At 38.8% G+C, this 13,725-nt stretch overlaps 1 protein-coding gene across 1 annotated transcript; it reads left to right on the top strand.

Moving 5' to 3' along the window:
• Positions 1–9,543: 9,543 nt before the first annotated feature.
• Positions 9,544–10,473, top strand: OR8B1AH (olfactory receptor family 8 subfamily B member 1AH). The gene has a single exon (NM_001390132.1). The coding sequence runs from the start codon at positions 9,544–9,546 to the stop codon at positions 10,471–10,473; it is 930 nt and encodes a 309-aa protein (NP_001377061.1).
• Positions 10,474–13,725: the final 3,252 nt, after the last annotated feature.

The following is a 13,725-nucleotide window of genomic DNA, read 5'->3' as shown; positions in this document are numbered from 1 at the left end:
AGACACAGAGGGAGCAGCCACTGTTGGTGCACCTCCCCACTGTGGCTATAATCCCCTCCTGATACAGCTGAAGTGATTTCCAGGGGATTTAAAGGCCATTACCCTTTATCCTTCTCATCTTTATTTTTCTCTTTTTTGTTTTGTGTGGGAGTCAGACACAAAGACCAAGGCTTTTAAAAAGCAAGAAGCATGTCCAGAGATAATTAGAAAGTCCCCATGCTTGTACACCATGCTTGTACAAAATGCAGACTCAGAAAGACCAGGGAAGAACTTAAATTTTTACCTAAGCCTGATCTTCCACACAGAGGTAGCCTATAACAATCAAAACTATAAAAAATAAGAAAGGAGATCAAAATAGCAGAGTGGCAGGATGCTAAGCTCACCCCTCTTCAGGGGTACAACTACATATGGAGCAACTCTTGCTGATATTAACCTAGGCACTAGCAGAACAGCTGTTCTACAATCAAGGCTGTAATGAATGATCCACATGGAATCTGCAGGAAGTGGAGGGAAGTCATCAGGTCAGAGCATATACACCTAGCCTGGGACAGAGAAGAGGAAGGGGATATCACAGGCTAGGGAATCCTCCCAAAGGAGGAAAGATTTTGGTCCAGATTTTAGGCACACCAGCCCTGGGGTTTAACAGGAAAATGAGCTGCTTTATCTGGTTTGACAACCAGTGGAGGTTTACCTGAGTTTGTAAGAAACTGAGACTCTGCTCTTGAAGGGTATGCACCAGAACTGCTCATTCCCAGTCACAGCATGAAGACAGCAGATTGAAAACTGCCTGGGACTCTGGGCAGCTGGTAGGGACCACTCCAACACTCCCACCAAGCCTTAACTGAGCTTCTGCTCCAGTCCCTCTTGTTCCTGTGGCTGCTGCCCACTAAGGGGGAGGCCACCATTGCTAAAGAAAGTGTGCAGTCTTAGACACAACAGAGGTAACTTGGACACTGGTCCTGCAACGGAGCCATTGTCAACTCATATGTCTCTGCACACACTCCAGGAGGAGTGAAGTTAGCTCCAGAGAAGAAAACATTATCAACAGAGTGTATATCCCTCTGTGTACTTAGGAGGGAGCAGGGCCAGTTCAGTGGTATGGCACCAACCCCCCAGTCCTTCCCAGAGTCTCACTGAGACATACACACTGGGGAAAAAGAGAAACCAGCCCAGAAGCACAGCCCCAAGCTCTCAGGGCTTGGTCCTGTCCCAGAATAAATCAGAGACTGCCATTACAGACAGGAGAAACCCAGTTTCTCAAGGCTTTTATTCCAGCACCTCAGTGGTGAAAGCCACTGAAAATTGAAGCTCTTGCTCACCCCTGGCTCTGGCTCTAACCCCACCGACTCCAGCCCTACATCCCACCAATGCAGTGGCTGCCATCACACTTCAGGGGAAGTCACACCCTATCTTCAAGTACCTATGGAACTTTCTCCAGGATACATCACATGCTAAGCCTCAGGACAAATCTTAACAAATTTAAGAGGATATCTTAAATTATAATTATATAAAAAATTATATCAAACATCTATTTTGAGCACTCCAGTACAAAACTACAGGAAGAAAAATGGGAAAACCACAAACACATGCAGACTAAACAACCTGCTACTAAAAAACATAATGGGTCAAAGAAGAAATCAAATAGGAAATCAGAAAATACTTTGAGACAAATGCAAATAAAAGTGCAACTTTTTTTTTTTTTTGCAGTTCTTTGGATATAACAAAAGTAGTTCTAAGGGGTAAGTTTATAGCTATACAGGTATGCCTTAAAATGAAGAAGAATCTCAGACAACAACCTAGAAATAAGAAAAAAAGAACAAATAAAGTTCAAAGTCAGGGGAAGGAAGGAAATAATAAAATTCTGAAACTAAATAAATTAGAGATTAAAAATATATAAAAAGCAATGAAACCAAGAGTTGTTTTTTTAAAAGATAAAAAATTTAATAAACTTTTACCCAGGTTCATCAAGAAAAAAAGAGAGAGCACCCAAGTAAAATGAGAAAATGAAATAGAAATAACAACCAACAACAGAGATACCCAAAATCATAAAGGTATATATACAAAAAGTAGTTATATGCCTGCAATTCGGCAGCCTTGAAAAATGGACAACATTTTGAAGCATAGAAACTCCGGAGACTGAATCAGGAAGAAAGAGGCAATCTGAACCAACTGATTGATAATTTTGAATTTGTAATTAAAATAAAATGCCAGCAAAGGAAAAAAAGTTTAGGATTGGACAGATTCAAATGGGAGTTCTACCAAGCATATAAATAAGAGCTAATACCTAACTTCTCAAACTATTCCAAAATATTGAAGAACAGAGAACAACCCCAGGTTCGTTCAACAAGGCCAGCACCTCCCAATTCCAAAACCACGGGAAGACACTACAAGAAAAAGAATATTACAGGCCAATATGTCTGATAATATAGATCCAAAAAATATTCAACAAAATATTCTTAAACTAAAGCAATGGATCATAAATCATGACCAAGTGGGATTAATTCCAGGACTGCTAGGATGATTCAATATCCAGAAATCAGTTAATGGGATGCACTACATTAAGAACTGTGGTGTTGGAGAAGACTCTTGAGAGTCCCTTGGACTGCAAGGAGATCCAACCAGTCCATTCTGAAGGAGATCAGCCCTGGGATTTCTTTGGAAGGTTTGATGCTAAAGCTGAAACTCCAGTACTTTGGCCACCTCATGCGAAGAGTTGATTCACTGGAAAAGACTCTGATGCTGGGAGGGATTGGTGGCAGGAGGAGAAGGGGATGACAAAGGATGAGATGGCTGGATGGCATCACTGACTCTATGGATGTGAGTCTGAGTGAACTCCAGGAGTTGATGATGGACAGGGAGGCCTGGTGTGCTGCAATTCATGGGGTCACAAAGACTCGGACACGACTGAGCGACTGAACTGAACTGAACTGAACATTAAGAAAAGGAAGAATAAAAATCAAATGATATCCACATAGATGCAAACATTTTTGATGAAATTTAACATCCAATCTGGAGAAGGCAAAGGTAAACCCCTCCAGTGTTCTTGCTTGGAGAATCCCAGGGACGTGGGAGCCTGGTGGGCTGCCATCTCTGGGGTCGCACAGAATTGGACATGACTGCGACTTAGCGCAGCAGCAGCAGCAGCAACACCCATTCATGATAAAATTTCTTATCAATGTTTGTATAGAGAAAATATAACTTAATAAAGGCCATGTATGAGAAACCCACAGATACCATCGTATTCAACAATGAAAAACTGAAAGACTTTCCTTTAAAGTCAGGAACAAGATATGGATGCCCACTCTCACCATTTCTATTTTACATAGTATTGCAGATCCTAGTCACAGCAATCATACAAGAAAAAGAAATAAAATCACCCAAATTGGAAGGGAAGAAGTAACATTGTCCCTCTTTGCAGATGACATAATACTATATATAAAAAAACCTGATGTCGCCACCAAAAAAACTATCAGAACTAATAAATGAATTCAGTATCATTGAAGGATACAAGATTGATATACTGAAATCTGTTATTTTTCCGTACAGTAGTAATGAACTATCAGGAAGAGACAGCAGGAAAACAGTCCTGTTTAATGAGGCATCAGAAAGAATAAAATACCTAAGAATAAACTTACTTAGTCAAAGAGGTGAAAAACCTATACTCTGAAAATTTTAAAAAAATTAAATGGAAAGATTTCCTGTGTTTATGGATTGAAAGAATCAATATTGTTAAAAGTCTATAGCAATCTACAGTTTTAATGCAATTCCTAAGAAAATACCCATGGCATTTCCAACAAAAATAGAGCTCACAATCCTAAAATTTATATGGAATCACAGAAGACCCCAATTTTCCAAAGCAATATTGAGAAAAAAATAACAAAGGTGGATGTATCACATGCCCAAACTTCAGATTATACCATAAAGCTACAACAATCAAAACAGCATGGCCCAGGCACAAAAAACAAATACATAGATAAGTGGAACAGAATAGGTGATTAAGAAATAAACCCACATTCCTTTGACCAATTAATCTATGACAAGAAGATAAAAATACACAGTAAAGATAAGACAGTCTCTTCAGTAAGTGGTTCTGGGAGAAGTGGGCAGGTGCATATAAAACAATGAGATATGAACAGTTCCAGAAAAACATCTATTTCTGCTTTATTGACTATGCCAAAGCCTTTGACTGTGTGGATCAAAATAAACTGTGGAAAATTCTGAAAGAGATGGGAATACCAGACCACCTGATCTGCCTCTTGAGAAACGTCTATGCAGGTCAGGAAGCAACAGTTAGAACTGGACATGGAACACCAGACTGGTTCCAAATAGGAAAAGGAGTATGTCAAGACTGTATATTGTCACCCTGCTTATTTAACTTATATGCAGAGTGCATCATGAGAAACGCTGGGCTGGAAGAGGCACAAGCTGGAATCAAGATTGCCGGGAGAAATATCAATAACCTCAGATTTGCAGATGACACCACCCTTATGGCAGAAAGTGAAGAGGAACTAAAAAGCCTCTTGATGAAAGTGAAAGAGGAGAGTGAAAATGTTGGCTTAAAGCTCAACATTCAGAAAATGAAGATGATGGCATCCGGTCCCATCACTTCATGGGAAATAGATGAGGAAACAGTGCAAACAGTGTCAGACTTTATTTTTTTGGGCTCCAAAATCACTGCAGACGGTGATTGTAGCCATGAAATTAAAAGACACTTACTCCTTGGAGGAAAGTTATGACCAACCTAGATAGCATATTCAAAAGCAGAGACATTACTTTGCCAACAAAGGTCCGTCTAGTCAAGGCTATGGTTTTTCCAGTAGTCATGTATGGATGTGAGAGTTGGACCATGAAGAAAGCTGAGCACTGAAGAACTGATGCTTTTGAACTGTGGTGTTGCAGAAGACTCTTGAGAGTCCCTTGGACTGCCAATCAGTCCATTCTAAAGGAGATCAGTCCTGGGTGTTCTTTGGAAGGAGTGATGCTAAAGCTGAAACTCCAGTACTCTGACCACCTCATGTGAAGAGTTGACTCATTAGAAAATTCTCTGATGCTGGGAGGGATTGGGGGCAGGAGGAGAAGGGGACGACAGAGGATGAGATGGCTGGATGGCATCACCGACTTGATGGACGTGAGTTTGAGTGAACTCTGGGAGTTGGTGATGGACAGGGAGGCCTGGCATGCTGCAATTCATGGAGTTACAAAGAATCAGACACGACTGAGTGACTGAACTGAACTGAACTGGTGAACATTTTCTCACACTACATAGAAAGATAAACTCAAAATTATTTAAAGACCTAAGTGTAAGATCTAAAACCATAAAACTCCTAGATAACGTATGGAAATCTCTTTCTTCATAAACCTTTTTATTTTTATTTTTTTGAATTTGTCTAAGGCAAAAGAAATAAAAGCAAAAATGAATGAATGGGACCTAATTAAAGTTAAAAGGTTTTGCACCATAAAGATCATCAATAAAATGAAAAAGGTATCTACTGAATGGGAGATAAATTTTCAAATGATATAACCAAAAGGAGTTAACATCCAAAACATATAAACAGTTCATACAACTCGGTATCAAAAAAACCCCCAAACAATCCAATCAAAACATGGACAAAAGAACTGAATAGACAATTTTCCAAAGAAGATACACAGGTAACAACAGACACATGAGAAGATGCTCAGCCATCACTAATTATTAGAGAAATGCAAATCAGAACAATGAGATATTACTTCATACTTTTTAGAGTGGCAGTCATCAAACCCCCCCCCCCCCCCCCACAAATATCAAATGTTAGAATGTGGAGAAAAGGAAACCCCCCTGTACACTGCTGGAGGGAATATAAAGGGGAAACCACTATGGAAAAAAGTATAGAGGTTCCTCAATAAACTGAAAATAAAACTACCATATGACCCAACAATTGGGTATATATCTGAAGAAAGTGAAAGGAGTAGTCAGAAAAGATTAATGCCACTGAGTGTTCATAGCAAAATTATTTTCAGTAACAAAGATTAAATAGATTAAAAATATATTATATACATATTTAATGGTCAGTGATATGTTCAGTATATTGCATGTGTAGGTGCAAAGTTGCTTCAGTCTTGTCTGACTCTTTGCAACCCCATGAACTGTAGCCTGCCTGTCTCCACCATACATGGGATTGTCCAGGCAAGAATACTGGAGTGGGTTGCTGTGCCCTGCTCCAAGGGATCTTCCCAACCTAGGGATCAAACCCATGTCTCTTATGTTTCCTGCATTGAAAGGCAGATTGTTTACCACTAGCACCACCTGGGAATCCCATGTACGCTATATTACCCAGCCATTAAAAAGAATGGAATTCTGCCATTTGCAAATATATGGTTGTTCCTAGAGAGTATTATATTTAGTGAAATAAGAAAATGTAAAAAAAGATTAATACTGTATGTTGTCACTTAAATGTGGAATATAAAAAATAAAAGAAAAAATGAATATAACAAAACAGAAACAATCTCGCAGATACAGAGCCCAAAGTATTGATACTGGTAGGGAGAGGAAAGCAGTGAGGGTCAATGCAGGAGCAGATGATTAAAGAGATGCAGACCAGTGTGTATAAAATGAATAAACAATCAGAATATATTATACAGGTGAAGAATGTAGCCAATGTTTTATAATAGCTTCAAGTGGAGTATAATCTATAAAAAATTGAATCATTATATTTGTATACCTGAAATTAATGTAATAATGTAAATCAACTATATTTCAGGAAAAAATTCTGTCTGACTTTTGGTAACTTGATTGTAATGTGTCTTGCTATGGATTTCTTTGGAATTATTGTATTTGATAACCTTATTGTTTCCTGGTTCTGGATGTCCATATCCTTCAACAGATTTGGGGACTTTTCAGTCAGTTTTTCTTTGAGAAAGCTTTTAGATCACTTCTCATATTTTTGTCCTTCTAGGACCTCTGTAGTGCCTATATGGTCCATGTGATACTTCCCATAAATTCCTTAGACTTTCAACAGTATATTTTATTTTTTTTTCTTTTTGCTCCATTTACTAAATTATATCAAATGTCCTTTTTTCAAATTATACAGTCCTTTCCTTTGTTTAGTCTGCTGCTTTGACCATCTAGTGAATTTTTCAGTGCAATTATTGTGCTTTTTGATTCATTATTTCTGTGTGTTTCTCTTTAAGGCTGAAATTCTCACTTTATTCATGTATTATTCTGTGACTAGGTGGTGCTTTAGTCACTAAGTCATGTCTGACTCTTGCGATCCCATTGACTGTAGCCTGCCAGGCTCCTCTGTCCACGGGATTCTCCAGACAAGAATAGTGGAGTGGGTTGACATTTTCTTCTCCAGCAGATCTTCCCGACCCAGGAATCGAACCTGCGTCTCCTGCATTACAGGAGACTAGAGTGAGCATCTTTATGACACTTAAATGAACCCTTTCTCAGGTAAATCGTATATCTTAATTTCATTAGGGCCACTTTGTAATGTCACTTTCTTGTAAAGGGGAGGGGTGTGTTAATTGGACTTCCTTCCATTTTTCCTTGACTTTCTGTGTTTGTGTCTGCACATAGGCAAACTACCCACATATTTTACTCTTCATGAACTGGCCTTGTACTGGAGAAGACCACTAATAAGCCTGGCTAGAAAAAGTGGGCCTCTCAATCTGGTGATAGTACAATCCACTTGCCTTTTTTTTTAGAAGCTCCCAGGTATCTGGAGAATGTCAGGGTCCCATCAGGCTCCTAAAACAAAGGAGACTAGGATCAATTCCTCAGGCAGCCTCCAGGTGAGCACAGTGTATCTTTTCCTTCACCAAGGAGAAGCTGTAGGAAAAATGTTTTCTACTGCTAGCTGTGTTAAGTCAGGGGGAGGGTTTATAGTGAATTCTAGACCAAACTGCTCTCTCTCTTCTCTCACCTCAGGTAGCTAAAGTCTGTCATATCCCATGTCCCTTCAGTTTTCTGACACGGGCTATACAGAAGTCAATCATGTGGATGGCCCCTAGGAAAGCTGGGGCTTTGGATGTATTGTGCACCTCTTTCTCTTCCTAGGGAGAATCTGGGAACTGGTGATTTTGTCCCAGTCACATGGTTCTGAACCACCACAGCTACATGGCAAGATGTATCTTCAATTTTTTTAATAGATTCAACATGACTGGCATCATACTTGAACTGTGTGCAGGATCCTCTTAACCTAGTTTTGGATTTCTTACAAAAGGAATCCGTACACAAATTGCTTTTGAGTCCATGTGTTCATGCAGAGGAGATTCTAGCGTTTCCTGTTTTGCCATCTTGCTGATGGGAAACAAAAGTTAATTTTGGGTCTTCTTTGGATGATGAAAATCTCTACAGTGAAGGGAAAACTTGAGTAAAAGATTGAGTCTATAAGGAACTAAAAGACAGATTTTAAATACAATCCCCTTAGTTCCTATTACATGTAGAAACTGTTCTCTGGGGAAGAGACTGAACAAGCTGCTGCCATGTATAACTGAGTGCGTTATACCATTACACTCACATTAAATCTTTTATGGCTTACTCTGTGGCTAAAATGATAACAATAGAGGCAGTTTATTGTCTTTTGCAGTTTGATAGGACTCAAAGTCATAATCAAGATTATGATCTGTAGTTCAGGAAAGCTTTTGAGGGCATATCAGAAATTAATTACAGGTGACATTTTGTTAGAATCAAAGAAATCAAAGCCTCAGAACCTGAAATTACCCTTCAAGGACCAGGGGGATTAAAAACAATCAGAAGAAACCCTGGGGATATTCTGGCTTAAAAGAGTGTGAGTTTCTGAACTCCATTTATATTCATGTTTCCTTTGTTGGAGGTGGAGAACGAGGACCTCTGATATGACAGTTCATTTCCTGTTTTTGCTGTCCTGAGATTCAGCTGAATCTTGCCGGAAAATCTGTTTGAAGAGAGAGCAGGGAATGTTAGAATTACTAAGGGACACAGGTGATGCAGTTTCTCATTAAGTTCCCTCTCCATGGATGGAACATTCATTCTTCTAGATTTATAAGTTTTACTTTGTGACATGGTGAATTAACTTAACCTCTCTTAGACTGTGGTCCACTCCCCCCACCACCGCCTTTTTTTTTTTAATGTAGAGATAATCTTCTTGGTTCCTACCCTGTAAAGTCTTATCTGCATTGCAGATGAGCATTAGGCTTTTGGGATTACTGCCTCTAAATTTACTGGTCAAGTGAATGAAGAAATTGTGAGAAGAGGCAATAAAAATTCTGTTCGTATTCAAAATTCTTTTTCATAATCCTTCATTTTTTCTAATACTTATCTTTGCATATGTAGTTCCCTTCACTCCATAGGCTAACTTTTAATGCTTTTTGCTACTTAGTTTAAAAAGTTTATAGGGGAAACTTTTTCCATGATAACTGAAACTCATTTTCATGATAACGATAAGGAAGTTCCATGAGTGCAAGATAGGGTACTCATAGTCATCCCAGCACATACACTATCTTGTATAGGAGATGTTATGCAAAACCCTGTTTTTCCTCTATGTGACCCTTTTCTCCTATGCTCTCAGATTCCTTTAGGGAAGAATGGCTCTGGGGAATGGCTCTTTCATGACTCAGTTTATTTTGATGGGATTAAGAGACCAATCAGATCTCCAGCTTCCCCTCTTCTTCCTGTTTCTAGTAATGTATATGGTCACTGTGATGGGAAATTTGAGCTTGATCATCCTTATTGGGCTGAGTTCACACCTACACACCCCCATGTACTTTTTCCTCTTTAACTTGTCCTTCATAGATCTCTGTTATTCTTCTGTGTTTACACCCAAAATGCTGATTAACATCATATCAAAGAAGAAGATTATTTCTTACATAGGGTGCATGACCCAGCTTTACTTTTTCAGTTTTTTTGGTATTTCCGAATGTTATGTGCTGACATCAATGGCCTATGACCGCTATGTGGCCATCTGTAACCCATTATTTTATAACGTTGCCATGTCCCCTAAAGTGTGTTCCAGCCTTATGCTTGGTTCCTACTTGATGGCAGTTTTGGATGCCACGACCCTTATTACATGCATGCTGAGACTGACCTTCTGTGATGCAAACACCATCAACCATTATTTGTGTGACATCCACCCTCTGCTCCAGCTCTCATGCACAAGTACCCACATCATTGAACTGGAAGTGTTCATTGTGGGAGGCATCAACATCATTGTGCCCAGTCTCACCATCTTTGTCTCTTATGGTCTCATCCTCACCAACATCTTCCACATCAAGTCCACAGAGGGCAGGTCCAAAGCCTTCAGAACATGCAGTGCCCACATCATTGCTGTTTCTCTGTTCTTTGGATCAAGTGCATTTATGTATCTCAAACCATCTTCTGTGTCTGTGGATGATGGGAAAATATCCTCTGTCTTTTACACCAATGTGGTTCCCATGGTGAATCCCTTAATTTACAGCTTGAGGAACAAAGATGTTAAGCTTGCTCTGAGAAAAACTTTGAGAATGGGAAAGTTTTGATCAGAAATAATGTCTATGCATATAGTTACAGGACAAGGAGATTCTGTGTGATTAATTGCTTTTAGTTTCAGCCTTATTCCTATATATTTTTTCTCTTAACATGATTAAGAAAATTTGAGTTTTCTCCATACTATATTTCCAATTTTTTAGTCTGGGATTTCTTTTTCCCTATTTGCATACAATCTTTTTTCACATTTTTTTTTTTTTTTACTGTTTATTGATAACTTTAAAAGGGATATGTAGTATATCTGTTATTTTTTATTGTCATTTTCAACTTTTAATTTTTACTAGAAAAAGAAAATGGTCTCCAAGTGATCAAATTTGAGATACCTTTGATATAATAAGAGATCAGTGATCAAAATGAACTAGATAGCACTATTGTAACATTATTCTATTGGAGTTGTGCTTATCCTCCACTTGCTGTCAGAAGCATGAATTAGATACTGTTTTACTCTTGTCTTTCCATTTGCTGACTGAGAAGACTATGCCTCCTTTAAATGCCAGAGATTGAAGTTTCTATAAAGGCTTAGATTATAATTCAGTTTGCATCTCTAAATATTTGCATCTAGCTTTTGGCAAGTGTTTTCTTTTTACTTTTTACAGTGAAACTATTACATGTCAGATCATATAAATATATTTATTTCACAGATGGTAAAATGAAGTTCAGAATGGTTAATGATTTAATGTCACAGCTTCATAAAAATATCTAGACTTAACTGTTAGCCTTCTAATTTCAAGTCTATGACTTCTGTACTTACTTTCACTTTGGTCTATTCTATTTGTTTCATTAAGACCATACTATGAGAAAATATTTTTAATTTGAAGATTGACTGTTATTTTTTCAAGGGGGGTATATGAATTTCCTTCATGCTATGTGCTTCTTTTGTTGTTTTTTAGTTTAGCCAAAGTGTTCATGGTTTTCTTTAGGTGGGAAAGGAATGCCTTTTGGACTAGTATATTGTTGGGATGATTGACTCAAATAGGGAGTTACTTATTCTGAAAAATTAAGAGAACTGAATTTGGGGTGTTTGAAAGTGTTGTTGTTGTTGTTGTTTTAATTAAAAGGACAGAACACGGGTGAGAAAGGAATCCAGAATCATGTCATTAGGACATACTTCAGCAATGCACAGCCAAAAAATAAGAGATAGTTTGTGGAAACTGGTCACGAAATGTAGGAAACAAATTTTATTCTGAAATTCTGTCCTTCTACACAGAACTGTATGTGTATTTCATGGTCCATAAATCTTTGATAAAGTTGTAATGTGCATGACTATAAAGTAGAAGTGCATTGGGAAATGATGGTGAAAATGCTATGGTCACAGTTGGAACAAGGGAGAAAGAGGGAAGCTAGAGGTGATAAAATAACTAAGGGCATTTGAAACTCAAGTTAGAAAGAAGAAATTTAGAGAGTAAACTGATGGATAATGAAAGAGCCTACCTATGACATTGCTTTCCTTTTTATAGGACCCGAGAAATATTATGGTGCTCAACTGTGTTTTGTTGGATAGGACACAAATTTAAGTTATTTGATTTTTGTCAGTTAAACCAACAGAGCTGGAGAACCTGGGAACAATTAAATCATTTTTGTTCTTGTGGACCTTCATATCTATTAATATTTCCTTGTGTGTGTTTAGTTGCTCAGTCATGTCTGACTCTTTGCAACTTCATGGACTATTAGCCCACCAGACTCCTCTCTTCATGGGATTCTCCAGGCAAGAATACTGGAGTGGGTTGCAATTCCCTTCTCCAGAGGTTCTTCCTGACCCAGGGATCAAACCTGCATCATAGGTGGATTCTTTAGTGTCTCAGCCACCAGGGAAGCCCCTAGTACTTCCATACAGATTTTAAATTACTAAACTTCAAAGTGCAGCTGACAGTATAATGACATCTTGAAGGAAATATTTTGTGAATACACAAATTTTTGCACTGTCTTTACTGGAAAAGATGTTGCTTTAAAAAAATTTATTAAAGGCAAAAATGCTACCTTAAAAATCCTCAGTGTGATGTGTCAAGGGATAATTTAAATATTTTCTCCATGGATGTCAGGCATGCAGATGTGCAGGAGAAGCTTCCTTAGAGCTTATGGAACCCAATTTGGGAAAGTAGGACCTTTCCCGTCCCATATCCAGTGTCTGTACTCTGATTACTGATTGTTGCTTCTGAACCAGATGTGCAGACACAGGGGGAGCAGCCGCTGTGGGTGCACCTCTCCACCGTGGCTACAAGCTGCTCCTAATCCAGCTGAAGTGACTTCCAGGGAATTTAAAGGCCAACACACTTTGCCCTGTCATCATTATTTTCTCTTTTTGGTCTTTCATGAGCCAGACATTAAAGATAGGACTTTTAAAAAGTAATAAGCCATACATCAACATGCATCCGCCATGGGTGTACACGTGTTCCCAATCCTGAACCCCCTTTGATGTATGGCAAAATGAATACACTATTTTAAAGTAAAAAAAAAAAAAAAAAAAAAAAAAAAAAAAATGATACGCAGTAAAATACTAAAAAAAAAAAAAAAAAAAGCAAGACGCCTATATAGAGATAATGAGAAAGTCCCCATGCATGTACTTGGAATGATACATGCTCAGAAAGACCAGAAAATAATTTAAATTTTCTTCTGAGCCTGATCCTCTGCATGGAGATTGCCTACAACAATCTAAACTACAAAAAATGAGGAGGGAGTTCTAGATGGCAGGTTGGTAGGATGCTAAGCTCACCCTTCCTTAAGAACACAACATATTACCACTACATATAGAGAAACTCTTGCTGACATCCACTTGGGCAAGAGCAGAACAGCTGTTCTACAACCAAGGTTATAAAGAATGATCTGTATGGAGTCTGCCAGGAAGGGGAGAGAAATGATATGGATGGGACCTATACTTCTCACCTGGATAGAGAAGAGGAAGGGGACATCACAAGCTGCAAAATACCCCGGGAGGAGCAAGGATTTGGGGCCAGAGTTTAGGCACATCAGTCATGGGGTTTAACAACAGGAAATAAGCCCCCTTTCTGGCTTGAAAACCAGTGGAGATTTACCTGAGTACTGCAAGTAACTGAGACCTTGCTCTTGAAGAGCATGTGCCAGACCTGCTCACGGAGGCAGCAGATTGAAAACTGCCTGCGACTCCATCCAGCTGGCAATTACCACCCCAGCATCCCCTCTTCCCCAGCCCTAACTGAGCTCCTGCCCCAGCCTCTCATGCTCCTGTGGTTGCTGCCCACTAAAGGGGAGGATACCATCGCTAACAAAAG

This window comes from Bos taurus, chromosome 29, assembly GCF_002263795.3.
Source record: "Bos taurus isolate L1 Dominette 01449 registration number 42190680 breed Hereford chromosome 29, ARS-UCD2.0, whole genome shotgun sequence".
In the NCBI taxonomy this organism is placed as follows: domain Eukaryota; kingdom Metazoa; phylum Chordata; class Mammalia; order Artiodactyla; family Bovidae; genus Bos; species Bos taurus.
Note: the sequence above shows the minus strand (reverse complement) of the source record. Positions and strands in the feature narration are given on the sequence as shown.